The sequence below is a fragment of the Pungitius pungitius genome, chromosome 2 (genome assembly GCF_949316345.1).
Source record: "Pungitius pungitius chromosome 2, fPunPun2.1, whole genome shotgun sequence".
Taxonomy (NCBI): Eukaryota; Metazoa; Chordata; class Actinopteri; order Perciformes; family Gasterosteidae; genus Pungitius; species Pungitius pungitius.
Window position 1 is genome coordinate 30423993 of NC_084901.1, and position 21116 is coordinate 30445108.

The 21116-nt window shown below is 47.8% G+C and overlaps 1 protein-coding gene across 11 annotated transcripts in view; it reads right to left on the minus strand.

Annotated features, from left to right (window-relative positions):
- tenm2a (teneurin transmembrane protein 2a) overlaps positions 1-21116 on the minus strand; it is a 136039-nt gene that overhangs the window by 35667 nt on the left and 79256 nt on the right. For all 11 annotated transcript variants that reach the window (XM_062560773.1, XM_062560772.1, XM_037459749.2 and 8 more), the window contains 2 exons: positions 14471-14702; positions 5855-6093 (listed from right to left, as the gene is read on the minus strand). In XM_062560773.1, the coding sequence (XP_062416757.1) occupies positions 5855-6093; positions 14471-14702 (471 nt within the window). The remainder of the gene's footprint in view (positions 1-5854; positions 6094-14470; positions 14703-21116) is intronic.

Here is a 21116-nt window from a genome sequence, read left to right on the forward strand (position 1 = left end):
CTCCCTGGACCGGCGGCGTGTGGTAAGATCCTAACCTTTATCGGTACGACAGGCCCCTCTGCCGGGGACACACGCTCCCCGTCTGATCCTTATGGCCGAGCCCCTGCATTCGCCACATGCCCTGCCCTCACCTCAGCACACACACACCCGATGCAGCCACACTGGCACGAGCGACTCATCCTGACCTCTAGCTGTTCCACCTCGGGTCGGCAGACGGGACGCCACATGCAGAGTGAGAGGGGACATTGGGGTCAAGGAGCTGGCTTTGGAAGGCGGCCACGATGAGGCCTGCAGGTTCCGGCACGACTGAAGCACATAGAGCACACTCTGGGGTTTACTGTTGTTGTATCTTCTTTAAAAAAGACCAAATCAAAGAAGGCTTGGGTCAGGATCCATCAGGGTTGAGAAGATTGATTAGATACATACATACAAGAAGGCAATAAACCCCAACACGTTTCCTCTAGAAAAGGATCTTGATCTGATTTTGGTTTAAAAATGAAGAGTTTAACTTCGGGTATTTTAAGACTATTCAAATTAGACAATCCAAGAAGGGTAAATAATTGATATAACTTTTGATAAAGGGGTCATTAGAAAATATCAATTTAATTAAAAGGTCAAAATCTGTCAAAAAGTAACTATAACGCACATCAGGAAACATTTCATATCGCAACTTAACAAGTTACGTTATTGATACTTGCATGGATGTGACGATAGCGGTTAGAGAATCTTTAAGATATTTTAACACCTGGAAAAAGTCCTGAAAACCAATTTTCAGCAGCAGTAAGGACTACACCGAGTCACAAGGGGAAGATTATACCCAGTGTAGTAATTACAGGACATAGGTCCACCAAAAATAAAAAATACGGCGGTGGCTCCCAAACATGATAATCGGTATCTTCATAAGATAAAGATGAAGAATCCGAATCCTATATCCTCAACAAAACATTTGATATTTCTGTTCTTCTCTTTTTCTAGTCCAACATAATGAATAATTAACCATTTCAGATCCAAGAGAACATGCTCTGAACTCATGGTGGAGCCACTGGTTTGCTTTAAAAGGTCAAAATGAATTGGGAACCACTTCATTAAGATTTCAATGCTGCAGGGAGACGTTACTTATTGTAATATGTGATAATCAGTGTCTTTGTGTGTCAGGGAACGTTTCCGTTGGGGGCCAGGTGACATGATATCTCGGGGGAAACAGCTCAGGCCTGTTTTTTTTTTTAAATATTTTAATCAATGTGATGGGATAATTGTCTCAGGTGTTTTGAAAAGCGACTTCCCTTTTTGATTGGTTGTTAGAGCCTCGGGCTTCAGCATAAAGGTGTGTGAATGAGATGCCTGACAACGGGCTGAGACATAATAATAACGTCAGTGCTGACAATGCACAGGAATTCAACCTTTACTTTCGTCATTATTTCATTTTCCTACGCTCCTGGCTGGCGTGCATCAGCTGACACTCACACCGAGAAGGATGCGGATTAAAACGCAGCACAAATCTGTAAAAACACTCTCCTGAGACACGCCTGATTTTTAAACCCAGCTTCGAGGTGATCACTGTAGCAGTGTAGCAGGCCCGCGTGCTCTGATTAATGGCAAAAATACGCACATTTTCCTCCAGAAAATACAAACTCTGATTACATTAACACCCGGGGTATTTTGGCAGCGCTCTACATCTTTGAGCGGTGAAAATCATTAACATGTTATTATGTAAGGCAGCGTCGTTACGAAGGCACCGAAGTGAGGCGCCTATAAGCGGAAGGCATGGGCAGTAAGCGATTGTGATCAGTCTGGTACAGCGAGACAGCGCTGATGGATGGAGAGTGGACGGCTCGGAGGCATGAAGGTCACACCCGATGACAGCGCGCGCGCACAATGTGTGTGTGTGTGTGTGCATGTGTGTGTGTGTTTAATCAATAGACAGGGGAGCTGAGAGCGGGACTAAAAATACACTGTGTCTGCATGTGCGCGTGCGTTTGTGCGCTCTCATTTATCAGCGGTGACAGTACCGTGCGGAGGATGCCACTGTGCCTGACAAATTCAGCCGTCACGCGCGCACACGCACACACACGCACACTCGCACCAAACACCCCCGCGAAGGTGACACTGGCGCCCGCGAGCGACTTTACTCATTGCAGTCAAGGGCACACCTGTGTCTGTGTGAAAACCCTCCACCTGGACTCTGACATGTCCTCGAAGCCTCCCGCCTGCGCCACAGTGGCCTTTCTTTCGTCTCCTTCCACAGCGCCTCCCTACTCCCTCCGTCTGCTTCCTCCCCCCACTCTGCATTTCCTGTTTTCCGAGCCTCTAACTTATTTTGTCATCGTCACCGCCGTTTCCTCTCTCTCTCTCTCTCTCTCTCTCTCTCTGTCACACTCCCTCTGTTGTCCCGCTCGCTGTGATCAATTAGGGGACATTAGTCCCACAGATATTTCCAGGTGACAGGACCCCCAGGAGGCCTCGCTCTCCTTCATCTCTCCTCCCTCAGCCTGCCCTCGGTTTCTCCTCCACCCCCCGTCGGCTCCCCTCCTTTTTATCCCCGGCAGTAGAAACAACAGACCACTCTCGTCTCCCCCCCCCCCCCCCCCCCCCCCCTCAATCTCACCCTCTCGTCCCTTGCGGTGCCAGCTGTGACATGTCAGCCTCTGCCCTCCTCCTCGGTCTCTCCAGCTATCCTCCTCCTCCTCTTCTCCCCTTTATGTTCTGGCCACACACTGACAGTGACACATCTCCCTTCTCCCCCTCTACTCTAACTCCATCTCAACCCTTTCTTGTTTTCTTTCTCTCCCGCAACCTGCTTCTCGTCTCCCCTCTATCTTGCTCCCTCCAGGTCGCCGTACACAATGACGAGTCGCGTCGTCTTCCCTCCTGTACGCCAGCCGCTCACCTGTATCCTAGCAACCACCTCTCCTTTGGCTTCGCCGCTCCATGCGGAAAGAGCAAACAAGACGCCGGGGGGGGGGGGGGGGGAAATGAAGAACAAGCACTCCCGTTTATCCTCCTCGCTCCACCCGCCCAGCCATTCCTTCACACGTAAAGACGAGGCCACACGCCGCCGGAGCCAAAAGCGTCAGCAGACCTCTCTCTAACTCACACGGACATGCGTCTTTGTGTTGATATGCAGAGCCCACACGGCTGCAAGTGTTTATTCCATGTCGTGTATCCGTGCGTGCGTGTGTGTGTGTGTGTAGGACACGGTGAATAAGCTTCAAAAAAGATAACATCTAGCGTGATCCAGTAGCATGCTGGGTTCAGCCTCTCTGAAAGGCTCTCTGTGTGCAAGCAGGCGTGTGTGTGTTTCTGGAAGATTGTCCAGCGTTTTTTTTTCTAAAGGTGCATTTATGGCCTTGAAAAACAAAAGAAACATTTGTTTGAAGGCCAGCGCGCCCACAAAACCTCGCTATCAGAAACACAAGCTGTCGCGCGCATATAGCCAATGTAGCTCATTGGAGTGCGCACACACCTATGCTCACGTGCACATGCACAAAGAGAAAAGTGCTGCTCAAGCACATGTGTCCCGGTGTAATTTATGAGGGGGCTCCTGGGTGGACGCCTCAGAGGGGTCCTCTTCACGCTGCATGGCTCTGGGTGCTCCGCACAATCCCCCCAGTGAGTGCTGGGCTTTCTCTCACTCGCACACACACACACACACACGAAGCACTACAAAATCCCCCTTATGAGCAGTGAACTCTTCCGACCGAAACTCGCTGCACGATTAACGCTACAAAAAGCGAGGTAAACACAAGGGTTTCAGGCTTGGCAGCGATGCTACAGCTCTGTTCAGCACAGACAAAACACCAGAGCAAAACATCTCCTCACGCCCCACAGTTTGTAAAAATAATACTGTAATGACAATAAACTACCATTACAGGCTTCTTCAGCTTACCGAATTATAGCCACTTGCGCAATTAAGTTTGGCGGGAAAAGCACTGATGTTTGGCATACAATATAACAGTAAATAAACACAAGTGGAGCTTATAGGAAAACGTTCTTACACACCGAACTCAATAAAAAAAAGAAGAAATGCAGCATTATACAGAACTGTACACATTCTCACTGCTTTGAGATAGCATGCCTACTGTTTCATTTCTAGCTATAATAAGTCATTTCTCATTATGGCTAAAAAGCTCATGCTAATAATTATAAAGACGGGGGAGACCGTTAACAAGTTGAATGTGTCTGGGAAGAACCCAGCTGGCAAGCTAACAATGATGTAGTGGTAAAAAAAGAAAAAAACATGTAGTTAACCCAAGCAATTATGTTTTCGGATACAGACATTTTTGAATTATTTTCCTCATTAGTTCCTTATTGTTTGCAAATTATTAACAACTGCACGATCTCTGCTGACAACAAAATATCTATTTCACTGCATTCCCCAAGTGAGCCCGTAACGCTGCTAGTAAAAATAAGATTCTATGCTGCACGAGATCCCCGCCCTCAGCTATCAGCGGGGAAGCTCCGCCCTTCCTCTATGGCCACGCAGTGTGACCGCGCAAAGCTCACGAGAGGACGGATTCTGATGGCGTGCCCCGAGGCAAGACGCCTTCATCTGCTCCGCGCAGCGCTCTCTAGGGCACGCACACACACACACACACACACAAACGGACTTGGGAGTGCACGTGGCTTTTGCAAGACAACGTGCACAACGACGATCATGTATATATAGTATATACAGTATTGTGTGTGTATATATATATATAGTGATATTATAATATCATAAATAATAATCATTTTTTTAATATATTATATGATACCCGGGGGATCATATATATATATATATATATATATATATATATATTATATGATCCCCCGGGTATCATATAATATATTAAAAAAATGATATATATATATATATATATATATATATATATATATATATATATATATATATATATATATATATATATATATATATATATATATAATATATAATATGTGTTATATGTGTGTGTGTATATATATATACAGACAGTATATAAATAGATATATGTATAAATGATGTAAAACTGATTAATAATGTATGTAGGGGAGATAAGGAGGTCGTTCTTTCTGCTGATGCCACTGTTTTCTCAGATCCCCCATCTGTTGCCTCTAGTCTCTGGGGTAAGAGGCCAATCAAGAGCTCGGTGACACATCTGCCTCCTCAAACACATGCGCGCACACACACACAACCACACGCACACAAACACATGCAGCCAAACATTTTCTGTTTGTCCTTTTTCTATTGTCTAGCTCTGTGTCACACACACACACACACACACCTAGAGGCCTGTCCAGTGCACCAGGTCGCGAGGGGATAAAATCCTCGCCCACACACAAACATACTCTCCGACTTGCTGCCCTTTCTCTCTCCCTTCCCTTCAGATCAACCAGAAGCCGGCCATCACAGTCTCCTCCCGAAGTACTCGCTAAGTGCTCTCCTCTGAGCACCTACCGTTCCTTTAAGAATGACCATTGCGCATTGGCTTCAGATCAGTGAAGAGGCATGCGCTCCCCTGCCAGGCAAGTCAGGGATTCCTAACTTCACTGATACCCGCTCACGAAAAGAAAATATGCTTTGGTGTCCGTCCGGTCCAGTTGCTAATGAAGAGGGGAGAGCAGGCCGCTGGCTGCAGTCTCATGTTGACAGTGCAGCATGAGACTGCAGCGACAAAACTGCTTTGCGTTGACAACGGGGCTGCTGGCTTTTACGCTTTCTTTACCCCAATGTGGTGTGAGTTGATTGCAGGTGCAGAGCAGAGTTCACGCGCCACGGGGCGAAGGCCAGCAAACGTGGGACTAAGCAATGTGTATTCAAAGAAATGATTGAAGGGTCATATTCATGGGAAAACATGGGGTGTGTGATGTCACTTACCAATGAAGTAGGACAGCAGGACGGCCAGCAGGACGGCGGCTGCGATGGCTGTCACCGCCGCACATTTCCAGCTGCAGTACTTGGACGGCTTCTTAAGCTTGAAGGCCGAGCGGGAGAAAGTGTTTCTGGGTAGCAGGCGAGGGGGCGGAGAATACACGGTCCCCGAGGTCAAGGGGTACCCGGGGGAGGAGCTACTGAAGAGAGGGGTGGTCCCTGACGACGTCTTGAACAGGAAGTGCCTAAAGAAGAGGGGGAAAAAACCCACAGGAGTGACTAAATGTCATTGTACAGCTACAAAGAGAGATGGCACCACTGGGGCGGAAAGAAGTGGATTGAAAATAAAGCTCTTGTAGGGAGGTAAATACGTAGCAAATACACCGCAGTAACCCCCAATCAGAACCCAGGCGACTGGGTCACATGTGTGCAAACTTTTGTCCAATTCGTCTTTGCAATAAAACCCTCCTGCCATCTGGGTTTGAACATCCTTGAACTGATTGTCTCTCAGATTCAGCCCGTTCCAGTCCGAGGTCTCTCTTTGACCTCCACCTGCTGCACTCTTATTTTCTTTTTCCCCCTCCTTCCATTCTCCCTTACGAGGCTCCTCGTTTTCCGCTCTAGATGGGTTCCGTCCTCCTTTCCTGTCCGCGTTGCCCTGGTGAGGTCAGAGCTCAGAGAGGATAAAATAAGGATTTGAACTATCATCCCGTTGCTCATATTACCCATTATCCTCGGATATTGCTGCACCTGCTCACCCCTCCTTCTCCGATTGCAACTCTGCTCCTTCTCACATACATCTATACACATGTTTTTTCCACATCTACCTCTCCCTCTCCCCCCTACCCTCCTTTTTCAGACTCCTTTTCTGATCTGACATTGTTGCCATGGTTAGAAAAATGAAACGCTGCTCTCAAGAAACTTTTCAAGGACACCGAAAAAGGAAGAGCAGCTTCTATGGCACCTTTGTGACATCTTTCGCGACACCCACACAGGGCGAGAGAACCTGCCCCTCCACAGACAACAGGTGAACAGTAGAAAGCCCTCCGGTGTATCAGAGGAGGCCAGGTCCTCCATTGCAACAAAGATGACTGAGGGGAAGGAGTTTGTGTGTGTGTGTGTGTGTGTGTGTGCGCGCGCATGCTTTGGCTCTTCTGTTTTTGTGTCTGTGAGAGTTTCTGATCTTTGAAGTGAGGACGTTCCTTCAGAAAAGAAAAGACATTTCATCTCGTTCTCCTCATTTCTCTGAAAGGCTGCTTGAGAGCTAAAGCAATTCTGGATTGATGTTCATTGCATGTTGTGATGGTTAAACGACAAATCCTTTTATTACAAATATGGTCTTGTTTAAGTAGTTTTATCTGAAATTGTGCGGTAATAATAACATTATACAAAAGTATTTGGCTTGAACATCTCAACCAAGTTAATAAATCTTAACTTAATTGTTAATATCGTCTTGGGCTCATTAATTTCATGTTTGCAAAGTTAATTATCTAGTGCTAGCTCTGAGCTAACATTGACTTAGATATTAGCTGGCTGAAGCACATTAAAGCTGGCCTTCTTATGTAACATCTTTATAAATCATCGGGGCTTTTGGAGGATAGCACATAATTCCATGTGAAGTCAATGGTCATTGGTGTTAAAGTCAAGGGCATTTAGTCTTTGTTATCAAGTGGAGCCAAATGGAGAGTGAGGTCACCAGATTTGTGACTCAAATCTCCCTCTGTCACGAGACATGTGACTCACATACAGTCTCCTCAGACGTTAAGTAATACATACAGGTGTGTGTGTGTGTGCGTGTGTGTGTGTGTGTGCAGGCACAAATGTGATTCAGTGCTCGGCTTTTCCTTCTGTAGCATATTTATTCAGACAGCAGGACCAGTGATAATGACTCAGGTTATTTAAAATAAAGCTAAACTGCGCTTGGCCGCGTTGCCTCCTATCCTTGTGATGTCCTTAATAACGGCTGTTTCATAACAGCGTGTCTGTGCATGTGTACTCTGTTCTTAAAAACGCTGGGTGAAAACAGGTGATGAGCTCAGAGCGTAACGATTTTGATCTGGGGAGCACCGCTTCACTCTCTATCAATTATTCAGCCAGTCTGGGCTCGGTGTCTCTCTCATCATCTCATGCCACTCATTGCTGGTTGCTATCCTGCTGGATTCTTCCCATTTTTTTCTCCTCCAACCTTTCCTCTGCTCCTTCCTCCTTTACCGGTCAGGTGCGCCGCGTGACACCGAGGAAAAGGGGGGCCGGAGATGAAGGGGGGACGACGAGGACAACAACCCCTCGACGCATAGGGGCTGAAAAAGCGCGTGGAGACGGCAAGCGGAGAAATGCGAGGTTATTATCTAAAAATACCTGCCTCCTAGTGTGTCACAGCCCACAATTTTAATATGCATGCGCCAAGACACACGCTTTCAAATGCAGGAACACCGGGTGCAAGGCATGTGTATACGCACAAACACACAAACACACACATCCAAGGTCAATCAGCAGGTGTCTTCACTTCAACTCATTTTCACAGCCACTCTGCGATGGCAAGGCCAGCGGTAATTAATTACGATACCCCATCATGTGCGCACGTATGCAAAGAGACGGCGGTCCGGTCAATTACTTGGCTTCCGTGCGGCGCCATGTACGCGACTTAATGTGCTGCTATGCATGTGAACGTGGGGCCCTGAATTCATTTCATTTCCTGGCTCCTTTTGTTTGTGTGCAGAAGCTCCACAGCGGGCTTGGTGCGGGACAGGAATATGTCTATGGGCCATACTAATTACGAGTAGGAATGGAAAGTGTCTAATGTGCTCTGGGGAGGTAATTGACATTGATTTATGTAGCGGAGGACTATGGAGGGGTTCTATCATAGCAGGCAGCCGGCAATCACAATTCTGTATCATTAGGGCCCGGGTGTGTGTGTGTGTGTGTGTTTGTGTTTGCTCGCATGCGCGCCCATGTGTTTGTGTGTGAATATTGTGGGGGTTTTTTTGACAGTGGTCCAGCGTGGAAACGTCACACATAATTAGAGAGGGCTGACAGAGACCCCTCCCCTCCTCCCTTTCCACTGAGCTGCCAGCAGCGGCATCCCCCCCCCCCCCCCCTACTCCCCACTCCCCCCAGTCTAACCACTGCTAGCTCGCTGTCATGCATCCGGTCTTACACATGCAACACACACTCACACACTGACACACATTTTCTCAGACACGGGCGCCTGCCCACGCACAAACAATAAAAACCATGTGGGTTTTGTGAGATTGCCCCGTGCGTGCCACTAAGCATTCATTTGCATACTCGCAGAGTGACCTGAGAGAAGGAAGGCGGGCGGGGCGGGGGGGTTGGGGGGGGGATTCTAGATTCTAGATTGGACGGCAAACTGGCGAGAAAGGGAGGATGTTTTCACTCCAATTCAACCCTGTCCCCCATCGAGAGAAAGAGAGGAACAGGACAATTAACCACAGAACAGAGAGCATGCTGGGTAATTAGCAGGAAGTCAAAGCTCGCATCCCCCCTGAGCGAGGGAACGCGCAGGCTCTCGAGAGCACACGCGCAAACACTACATTTTCACGGCTCTCGCAAACATGTGGTTGCTTCGGATAGCGCTAAGAGAATAATCATCAGAGGTGGAGAACAATTAGCGGAGGTTGGCTCGATCAGAGGGTGAGTGAAAAAAAAAAAAACGGTCAGATCTCAGAATGAAACAAAAGGCTCAGGGATTGGACGATGCTCGAGGATGGCGCCGGGAGAATTGTTCCCGGCTACAATTGTTGGGAACAACAATCGGCAGATGGACACAGCATAATGGGCATTGATTCGCTGAGTGTTGCGTTGAAAGAGGACAGGGGACAATGAGTGCTTGATGATGTGCGTGAAATGCAAAGCTACACAAGGCATCATTTAGTATTCAACTACAGAGAGATGATATGGAGAAGATCTTTAGATTGAAGGAACGGTTCACTCTAACGAAGGCTTTGTATTCCCGTGTGGGCTTTTAAGTCATGGCGCCCCACAACTTTGTTTTAATACGAAATTAGGCTCATTAAGCTCCAGGGAAAATAGTATTTAGTAAAGGCTCTGTACCTAATGAGGGAGGCAATATTCATTGAAAAGGAGATAAGGTATATTGGGCCATGCTCAGCCGTGATTGATCGATCCTACTGCAAGATTGCTTTGCTGATGAGAGCTGCTTCTTGGAATGTCAGCTGGATGTATTTGGACAATTCCAGGTTAGACCAAGCAGAGTCTGCATTGGATTCACATTAGCTTTAAAATAGTATTACCTATTGCAACGGCTGTGACAGCAGAGGGTGGACGGCGAAACCCTATTTCTTTGTCAAGTTTAGAACAATGTTCCACTTGTAAAAGAGCCCTGTCGTGTAGCGTGTGGTCGTGTTCTATTCCAGCTCTGCATACCCAGGTAAAAATCCTAAAAGTCTCTGGTAGGACTTTATCAGAATAACAAAGTGAGTGTGGCATCAGTGGTTACATTTGCAAAGCACGCAATTGTCTAGTATTTTATAAATCCTGCATGGACTCCATTGTCTGATATATATGCAATATGATCAAAATCTCAAGCACGACTTCTAAATGGACCTCTTTTTCTCAATTGCTATTACTTAGGTCGTCCAACACTTGGAATCGCAGACGCTGGGAGCGTTTGTCTGCATTTACTGCCAACATTGATGATGGCACAGCATGACATGACATGAGACGATTCATCATTCTCCGTACATACAATAGAGATGTGTTAACTCAAATCATTTTGGTGTTCCATCAACGTGGGACTCTGGATATTACATTTACAGTACATACACAATGAATGTGAGCTCACCAGAGGCATGAATATTTTCTCCTTGTTCTTGCCCCCAGTGGTTCCCACAGGTGGCATCTCTGTGTTTGTCCCCGCAGTAATGCATTTCAAAGTAACCCAGAGCCCCCAGCAGCACCAGCAGCCCCAGCAACACCAGCAGCACCCCACCCTGAGCTGCTTCTTCCAGAAAAATTGAGATGCGGCAACCCTCCCAGTGATCTTATTTCTCCCCCCAAGAGCTGTGGCCCAGAACCAAGCAGAGGAATGTCCGGAGATCACAGAGAGAGATTGAACCTGGCATCAGCTCGCCAAAAGGCTCCAAGGGACCAATTGGAAATCAGGCGCTCTCTTGCAAAATGCCGCAACACACTAGCATGCACACAAAGAGATTTTTTCCCGCTTAACACACACACGCGCACACAAACACGCACACACACACAAACCCCAGGCACAGATACATAAACACACACAGACAGATACAGGCGCACACACACACGCGCACGCACGCACGCACGCACGCACACACACACACACAAACCCCAGGCACATATACATAAACACACACACACACACAAACCCAGGCACAGATACACACACACACACACACACACACACAAACCCAGGCACAGATACACACACACACACACACAAACCCAGGCACAGATACATAAACACACACACACACACACACGCACACGCACACACACACAAACCCCAGGCACATTTACATAAAAACACACACACACACACACACAAACCCACGCACACACACACACACACACACACAAACCCAGGCACAGATACACACACACACACACACACACAAACCCAGGCACAGATACACACACACACACACAAAAACAAACCCAGGCACAGATACATAAACACACACACACACACGCACGCACACACACAAACCCCAGGCACATATACATAAACACACACACACACACACACACACAAACCCAGGCACACACACACACACACACACACAGTGGCACCAGCCATCTATAGTCATTTATCTCACACCGGTAAATGTATCCATGTTCAACCGGCCCCAATCTCCTTCCTGTGCCGTTCCATCTTCTCTCACACACACACACTCCCCAAAACAATCTCCTTCAATCACCGCCTCTCTCCATTTCACTCCTTCTCTATCTCTCCCTCCACTACAGTAAACTATTCCATTCCACCACTCTCTAGCTCTCTGCTATATCAACCCCCCCCCCCCCTCCACACACACACACACACACACACACACACACACACACACACACACTCATCTTGTCCTATCTCTTTCCTCCCCTGCCAGTCATCCACGCCCTGGGGTGTTCTTAGGTGATCAATCTTCATCCTCTCAGCACTGTCACACTATCAGGTCAAGCACAAAGCACACACCCACACACACACACACACACACACACACACACACACACACACACACACACACACACACGCTATACTATGGACAATAAATGCCAAAATTAGCATATGATTACAAAAGGGAGCAGTCAATGTCAAAGAGAGCACACATACTCAGAACATCCACACATACGAGCGCCATCATGTGCTCCCTGCCTGCGTCACATTTGCCAGTTAAAGCGAGATGGACGGGACTCTGCCAACGCGAGGGTGCAATCTCTGGCTATGACTGTTGTCCCGAGCTCCAGCAGCTCCAGCCAGCCCACCCGATCGCCGCCACCGCCAAAGCAGAGGAGGGCCCAATCTGGAGGGTGGAGCTGGAAACTCTGTCGGCGGCTCTGGGCTCGATTCACTGCGGCGGGCTGCGGGCCATGGCCAATCCCGACCACCTGAGCATGACCAAATACTGGCACGGAGGAGAGCTCAACAGCGTGTGTCAGTGTGTTTGTCGCTTTGTTTCAATCTGCAACGATGGCTTCTGTGAAAAAGTGGATTTATAACTTTCCTTTTACAAGCCCAAAACGTCCTAAAAGATCATTTTTAAGATTTAAAAATAAAGAAAAAGTCTCCTGAAATTATGTGAAGATTGGGTTCAACCTGTGTCCATGTTCTGTATTTAGGTTCAGGTGTGCGGAGCCATTTTGTCTATTCTGTTTCTAGAGGTGGGTAGACAGATCAAGTTTGTTATATATGACTTTCTTTTGTTAGGCTCAACCACAGGTCCCTATACAAAGTACAACCTTGTATTTAAGATTCTAATAATAAAGTGTGTAAATTGCCATCAGTTTAAGCAACTTTCTCAGCCTGACTGTCCTCGTGTTCGTCCCCCGCGTACCCAAAAAGGTGACGTAACAATCGCCATGGAAACACATGCCTGGATAAACAATTTGTCTGGAAATACCTTCTATTTCGGGCTGCAGGTTTGTTTAGTTAGGTGCCACGCGTCTTCTGATCCCTCGCACATACCGACGCGATGCACCAGCACCGGTTGAGCATGGACCTGAGACCAGCGGGGCTGAATTAATCAGGCCGGGCTTCATAAATACTGCACGAGGCCGGCACTTAGGGGAGCTTATCCCGGGGCCGTCGGAGCCAGAAGCCCCAGTGCCCAGCAGGAGAAACACAACTACAGCTTGCAGAATAAATGCTCAGACAGCGAGCGTGCGCATGCAAGCAAGCATGTAGTCGGTGTCCCCTCACACTGCATGCCTCATGAATAGTAATACCCTGCATGAATGCTCTGTTTGCCTGGTAAGTGTTCTTTGTGTACTGGCAAGAGCGCATGGTGTGTGAAATGGTTTGTGTATCCTGCTCCCTCACTTCGGGGTGTGCGCTTAATGACTTTGACAGCTTTCTGTATTTTTTGCAGTGTGTGAGATGAGGGAGGGAATGCATTTGCCTTTGTGGATCAGTGGCCAAGATCAGTATTCTTTTTGTTAATAGATCGGCTTTGAATGATGAGCGAGGGTGTAGTGACACACTGTTTGTGGTATTCTGCGGTGTTGTGTTTCCTCAGTGAACCCTACAGTGGAGCTCGGGTCCGTCAGATGTGATATCATATCAACGTGTCTGAGACGGAGCAGTCGAGTTTCCCTAAGTTCATGTCGTCTACCTTTATTCCTCAGTAAAAAGATCTTTAGACCTTCATATCTATCAGTGAGAATAAAATGATGTAAGGTGTTCAGAGCTCTCTGGCTTCATTATTTGTAGCCTTTAAATGTCATAATAAAAAGTCTGATAATTTGCATGAAAAGGGCCCAGTAAATCTGTCTGGAGCTTGGACAAACAGTACAGATCAACTACGGTAACCTTTGGTGGTCCAATTTGTGCTGTTGACCAATTGGAAGTCAATTAAAGCCATTAAATGTGGTTATCATGTCTGATGCTTTACTCAGGTTTGGTGAATAAAGCATGGCGTATAATGTCGTTTAATTGAAACACACACTGACCTGCAGCACAGTGTGTGAGTGTCCTCTACAGTAATCCACCTTGACAGTTGACCTTTGAAGTAATTGAGAGCCAAAGAGCCCAAATCGAAGCATTTGTTTAAATTCATAAATTGCTCCACGAAAGAAGCATTGATTTGCTTTCAGTAGTAAAAAAGTAAATTAAATTACCAGCCAACTTGGGTTTTTGTTGCATATTTTGTTGGAAGGCGACTAAAAAGAATGCCTGCCTTTGATAATGTATTCCTAACAAAGTCTTTGATCGCAGCAGAAACCGTTCTTCCATCCGACTCTAATTAGCTTCATTCCTGCTATTCACAGTAACGTTGTTGAAGCAACATGACTCTGACCTTTCCTTCCTCACTATTGCTTATTCAAGGTTCATCCCATTGCTGTGGCTACGAGTGGATAAATAAGTAAATCAAATCGAGGGAATGCATTTCCTCTCACCTGGTCTCCAGTGGGACGTTACTGTTGAGAACCCAGCTGTCTTGCAGCTGGACCGACTCTGGGGTGGTGGGCCCGTCTCCGGGGCCCGGGGCCGGGGCGTGGATGGGGTTGCGTCCCCCTCTCAGGGTGTTTCTGTTCAGGCTGTTTGCCGACTGGTGAGATAAGGTGTGGTGGTTGTGCGGCGGGGGCAGTGGAGGCCGTAGCGTGGACTGACTGTGGTGGTTGGCGGCCCCTGGGAGAAGATGAGAACAGAAAAGAAATGAAGTTACTTCCTCGTGAAGGAAATCAAAGACAGTTGGAAGAAAAAGAAAAACGTTATTTTACATTCAGTGTTTATTGTTAAGCTTGGAGAAAAAAAAGTAAGCCTTTTATTTCAGCCAGCAAATAACCAGTAACATTCCATTACGTGTTACGTGTTGACAATCATTTTGTCAGAGGAAGTGTCATATTTTCCAAGTTAAGTCGATAACTTATTTGGCAGGATCTAAATAGACACATGAAATTTGATAATACCGTTTTCACATTTTGGTTTGCGCACTCTTCCTGCTGTTTGTCCCCTCTATTTTAAGCCAATTCTTCAACTCTCAAAAAGAAAGTGTGTGTGTGTGTGTGTGTGTGTGTGTGTGTGTGTGAGAGCGGAACTGGAGCACTCCGCACAGCGTGTGCCCTCATCTCTTGCTCTCAGACGTGGAGGAACATGTCAGCTAGAATCCAATAGCAGCCCTTCCAACTCTGAGCTAATGGACTGTTGAGTGAGAGAGCTGAAAAACAAACCCGGATGAGTCAGACAAGAAACACCCATTCACACGTCACCTTTGTACCTCCATCTGTGTGTGTGTGTGTGTGTGTGTGTGTGAATCAGTGGGGGACCTGATCCCGTCTAGAGCGTGTTAGAGTCTGTGTGGGCCCGGCACAGGAGAATCAATAAAGCACGTATCAGACACCATATGAGCTCGACACATGCGCCGCCGCACGCTCATTAGCATACTTTTGTTCACACCTTGACGCACTCGGCGCACAGCTGATCAGAAATAATAAATAAAGAGGTCATGTAATGAACCGCCCGCTTCGTCGCAATGTGGTCTGAGCGAAAAAAACCGTTGGGAGTTTTCTGCAAAGAAGCACCGGAGTCTTCGATGTCGCATTTAGCTTTGAATTCTTGCTTTTACAACCCAGTTTGCGCTTCTCTTTCATCACCACGACATGCCGCGCTTCATTCTTTGTGCTCTATGGGGATTGTGTTTGTTTGCACGTTGGGATCCTCGGCGCTGATCAAAGGAAGGCGTGAGCGCACATGTGTACATATGTGCTGCTTTGTCAAGCTGCGCCATCACTCTTGCCCTCCTCAATTTGTCTTTTCTTCTTGAGTTGGACTATTTTTTTAATTTTTTTTTAAAGAAGACGGGATGGTGTGTCGCGCTCGTGCTGTCTGCTTTCACATCTGTCGGTCAAGAGATTCCCGAGAGGCATGAACGATAGCGACATAACACTAAGCTGAAACCGATGCACACACTGCAACCAGCTCATGCAAATTCAAATTAATTTAGGCAGTGAGTGTATTTATAGCAGTACGTCTGCATGCTACCTTCTACCGTCTATCTTCCTACAACAAAGGCATTGAATTCATCTTTTGGCAATAAACACTTGAAAAGATGAAGGCACTACAAAATACGATTTGTACTTGGGAGTTTCCTTTTTTTGCCTCGTTACTGAAAGTTGTAAAAAGGAGACAGCGGTTTAGAGAAACATGCGGGGAAGGCAGCTCCCGCGCAACTGCAGCCGTAGCGGCGACCAGTCCTGTCAGGTGACCTGATTCTGCCTCCACGCCGCGGGGGGAACCAGGTGTCACCGGCGCGAGCTTTGAAGAGAAGGAAGGACGGCAGAGGAAGACAGAGGGGCCCCGACCTGCGCGGCCCGCGCGGGACTCGGAGCATCTGTGTGCACGTTCTAACACGGTCCTGGGAGGAAGGGGCGCGAGTGCACAGCTGCAGGGAAAGCCAAGCCCCCCCCCCCCCCCCTGCATCACACGTGCAGAGTGTACATTTCCCGTGGTCCCCCTCCCCTTCGCAGCCTCATTCCTTCACGCGGACTGTTTTCCTCTCTTTCATCTCGCATTTATTTGCATTTTTGGGGGGGAGGGGGGGGGGGGTCTCCTTTGTAGCGATGTATACCGCTCTTAGGTGAATCTTGTTTGTTAAAAGCACTTGATAAATAAATTTGTGGCGACTTCCCTTCCCTGCAATGTCCCTACACATGAGGAAAAAGAGCTGCTGACTAGAACCCTGTCTGCTTCAATGCTTTTATCTGAGACGAGCAACAATGCACACAACACCTAAGCCCCATACCGGAGGAAGAAATAAGCTTGCTTGCACGCATGCAGGCATGGACGCACGGTCCAAAAATACAAGTAGGCACTCCGCTGCTCACACACCACCCCGCTGTCTCCCATGTTTAAATCTGCGTAGAAAAAGAAATGCATGCTGTTTGCCTTTGTTCACTTTCCTGCTATAAATATTGAAGAGTTTTTTTCATTGAAATTCAGATGGATATTATGTGGAAAACCTTAGCCTTAGTTTTCTGTGAGCCTGTGCGTGTGTGTGTGTGTGTGTGTGTGTGTGTGTGTGTGCACTGTTCAACAGTCCGGCCACGTCATCGCTACACGGGGGTCATATTCTGTGCCTATGCGGCGACTCGCATTTACTGCATTTTATTGCTACGCCTTTAATATTCCCCCTCAAAAGAGGAGATAAAAACGCTTTATCTGTAGTTTCAAATTCTATTACAAGTGTCCAGATAATGTCAAAAATAAGTAAACGTTCAGAGAAGCATTTTTGTGAAACGCCGATCGTTAAAGCCTCCTGGCGCTGTCAGAATCTTCACGTATACTGCCAAGGTTAACGGAGGAGGATTGTTATATGATAGAAAGAGATTTGTTTGTTTCATTGTGCGTTTAATCAATATTTGCAGAATGAAGCACACTCATCACTGGTGTTTACGGTTGTTAACGTGCCGACGTACAGAAGTAACTAACCCTTTTATTCCCACACAAGTCACACAGCCTTGAGTGTGGTGCAAAAATACTTATGATCAGACGTAAATTGCTTTCTTTTTTTCCCCTGCAACAGCACAGTAGAGCGATGTCATAGAAATTAATTTTCATGTCAGCTTCAAATGCATAAAATAAATTAAAAAAAAGACTTATTAGAGCTCGTCGGTGAAAACAGAAACGCACTGAGGAGTGTGGAGGTCGCCCTGAGAGGCAAGGCCATTTTTAGGTCACAGAGCTAGGAAAGTCGCAGATCACCTCGGGCCGCGTAAACACAGGTCCGACCGGCCAATAGGAAGCGAGGCCGAGCGCGGATATGAGCGGGCTGGAGGTGAGCGGGACCAATAGATTCATCTCACTAATGGCGTTAGTCAGATGAATGAAATAAGTCCCGCAGGTAGGCTAATGGGAACAACCGTTTCACCAGGAACCCGGTCTGATAAAAGACAAAACATGCTGCGAGGAAATAGAGCAATTAGAGAGCGGCAGAGCGGATCACGTTTTATTGCACTTCATCCTTTTTTTCCTTCTCTCTTTCAGGGTGAGCAAACCGAGACCGGGGAGAGATTTTTTTTTGGCAACAGCGCTCGCTTGTTTTCGTTTTGTTTTTTTTATTGTGAAGGAGCTGTGAGCCCTTCAGACTGCTGTTGAAGGCTGACCCACTTTATTCTGTCCACGGGTCCCATGCGACTGCAGTGGGGATGGGGGGGGGGGGGGGGGGGCTGTAGCTGTAAGCTGTTGGGGTTGGCGCCGGCTAATCCCTGGAAGTTCATTATGCTCACCAATTCAGAAGAGCCTCATTCGGCAGAGGAGAATTAGCTAACCTGCCTCCCCTGTAAAGCACACTGCACACACACACACACACACACCAGGGAGAGGCAGAGGTTTGCCACACTGTATTAATCTAACACTGTGCGCGTGTGTGTGTGTGGCCAGCTGGCAGCAGCAACCGACCCAGACAGTTTGTTTTGCAGCCCTAGATGGGCAAAGTGTTTATTGACATTTTCTGTGGTTAACAGACAAAATTCGGAGGGCAGGATGTTCATCTGCGTGTATGTGTGTGTGTGTGTGTGTGTGTCCTTGTGCAGGATAGAGCTGCAAACCGGATCATTGCAGGCCCCGGCCCCCTATCCTCCCTCTGCCCTTCCCACTTTTCCCCTGCCTGTCTGTCTCTTTATTTCACGTGCCATGTCTCCATTGCTATCCGTCTTTTTCAAATTGCGAAAAACACACGCTGCGCAAGCCTCCATTGTTTCCCACGCTGCTTCTCCTTTCAGAGCTAATTGCTATGCTCCCCACGTTTTAAAGGTGGTATATCCTCACGTGCTGGAACTTCATATGTCCTCTGCCTCGGAATGTCACATGCTCCTCGTTTGTCATTCTCTTCAGAGCTCAGACACTGAGCACAATGGAACGAGAGCTTGAGGTGAGAATAACGGGCACACGTTAAAAAACGTCTTCTTTATATCCAGAGACACACATAAAGGCACAATTAAAGACATAAATCTGCACATTCAGACGCGCGCACACACACACGCCTCTACCTTGGCTAGTCGTCTCCGTCTTATTGGGAGGCAATTATCCGCTAGAGAAGAATCATCAAATTCAGCCGAGTAACAAAGACGAGCAGAAAAAGCCTTTTCACTCAAACGCACACAAACAGGCACGCACACACACACACGAATCCTCCCCCTGTTACGCAAAGGTCACCCTTACATAAGCGCCATTAGGGAGGATGACATTAGCGCGGGCGAAGGCGACGCGTCTTCGCTGGGCCTTTTGTTTTCCCGTGGATTTGTTTCAACAAAGCCGCGGTGGCTCGAGGTGGCTCGAGGTGGCTCGAGGTGGCTCGAGGTGGCTTCCCCCGGCAGCACAGAGCCCGGACACTTCAGGAGGAGGCCCGGGCTAAAAATAGCGCCGCATCCCCCACTTGCATAATGAATAGGCCGAGGCAGCGGCTAGCGCTCGATAGATCTTTCCAGGAGCGATCCGCCACGCTCCGTTTGGCCGTCTCGGCTGTCCCGGCGTTCCCAGACAGGTGCTCCGAGCCAGACAGTATTCCCACCTAAACACGCGCCGACCCAATTCCCAGCCAATCCTGGGCAGCGCCGTTCCGTTCCCATTCACCCGTCACGCTTCAGTAGGAGCACAAGTCATGTCTGTCCACCTGTTAGCTTGGGTAATGGCGGACTACTTTACAGGAGTTACAGAAGCCCGCACACACACACACACACACACACACACCTACAAACAGCATGCAGCTTCCTGAGGATTATCTCGCCGTGGTCAGCTTCCGCCTGGCTTGGTGAGGCTCATTTCCTGCCCAGCGTCAACTCTCTCCAGGACCCACAAAGAAACACACACACACACACCGACAGGCACGCTCGCATGCATAAACAGTCGGGCCGGTTAAAGGTGTTTTATTTCCTTCGCAGCCGTTGCTGTGCCTTCCTTCGTGCCAGGGTGTGTTTGCGCTGTGCCAGACTGCCACTCTAAACTCATTAAGGTCGGTTTTAATGGACGCCCAAAGCCAAGGACTCTCCCTGCACCAATTAGATCAGCGGTCCTGGCCGGGAAACGTGGCAATTTGCAATTTCATCATCGCAATGTTGCTCTCCTTCCATCCAGATATCTCTCGTTCGCCCTCTAAGAGGCGGATTCATTAGGTTACCGGTTTGTATTTGTATTTACATCCCCCTCTGTCTTAGTGTTTGTTGCTTTCTGTTGCCCTTTTGGGCGACGCACTCCATGCATTCTTACTAGGACCGCCAGATGTTATTTTCCGGCTCCTTTTTGACGTTTTTTTTTACATTGCAGGACGTCTCATTAAACTATTTCAAAGTTTGGCTTCATCCAGCCAAGCTCCCATTTGCCTGTTTCGCGCCACCCTTTTTCCCTTTTCTTCTCGGCCGTTTTTTTTTTCTTTCTCCTTTTCTTTCCCTCTCTGGTTGTCTCTCTTGCCGACTCTGTGTGAACATGCTCAGCAGAGACTCAAAAGGAGCCTCAGAACAGCCCGTGTGGGTGTATGTGAACACGAATGAGAGAAAGAGAGCGAGAGAGAGAGCGGGCTCTCCCTCTCCGCCAGTGTCTGCCATTAGGGTGTCAGTGGCAGAGTGAATTTATTTGCTGTGCGGTTACTGGGCTAATGATTGATGTTGCCCCAGCAAACAGTAAACCAATTAGAAGGCTGATGTAACGTCATTTTAAAAGCCTCCTAATCACGTTGCTCTTGAACCTGGGACCCGGACCCTTCCCTAATGAAGATTTATACTGGATCAAAGGAGAGCCTAACGCCATTAACAATAGATTGTATTCCACCAAAAATCGCATTAGGACTTCTCTGCCCACCGCTCCCTTTCCTCCCATCAGGCCTCTGCTAAATATATCTGCTGATTACAAGTGCAGATGCACAGAGGAATGAAGGAGAAGCGGACGAGCGGGAAACAGAGGGACGCAGAGCTGGCCCACAGTAGATAATTGTTGAGAAAACAAAAAAGTGTCTGCTGATGAACCAACTCATCAGCGCACATGTGTGCGTGTGATGTGAGCACACAGGGCTTCCAGTGATGAAAGAGAAGCCTTTCAGCCGGGGGGGGAACT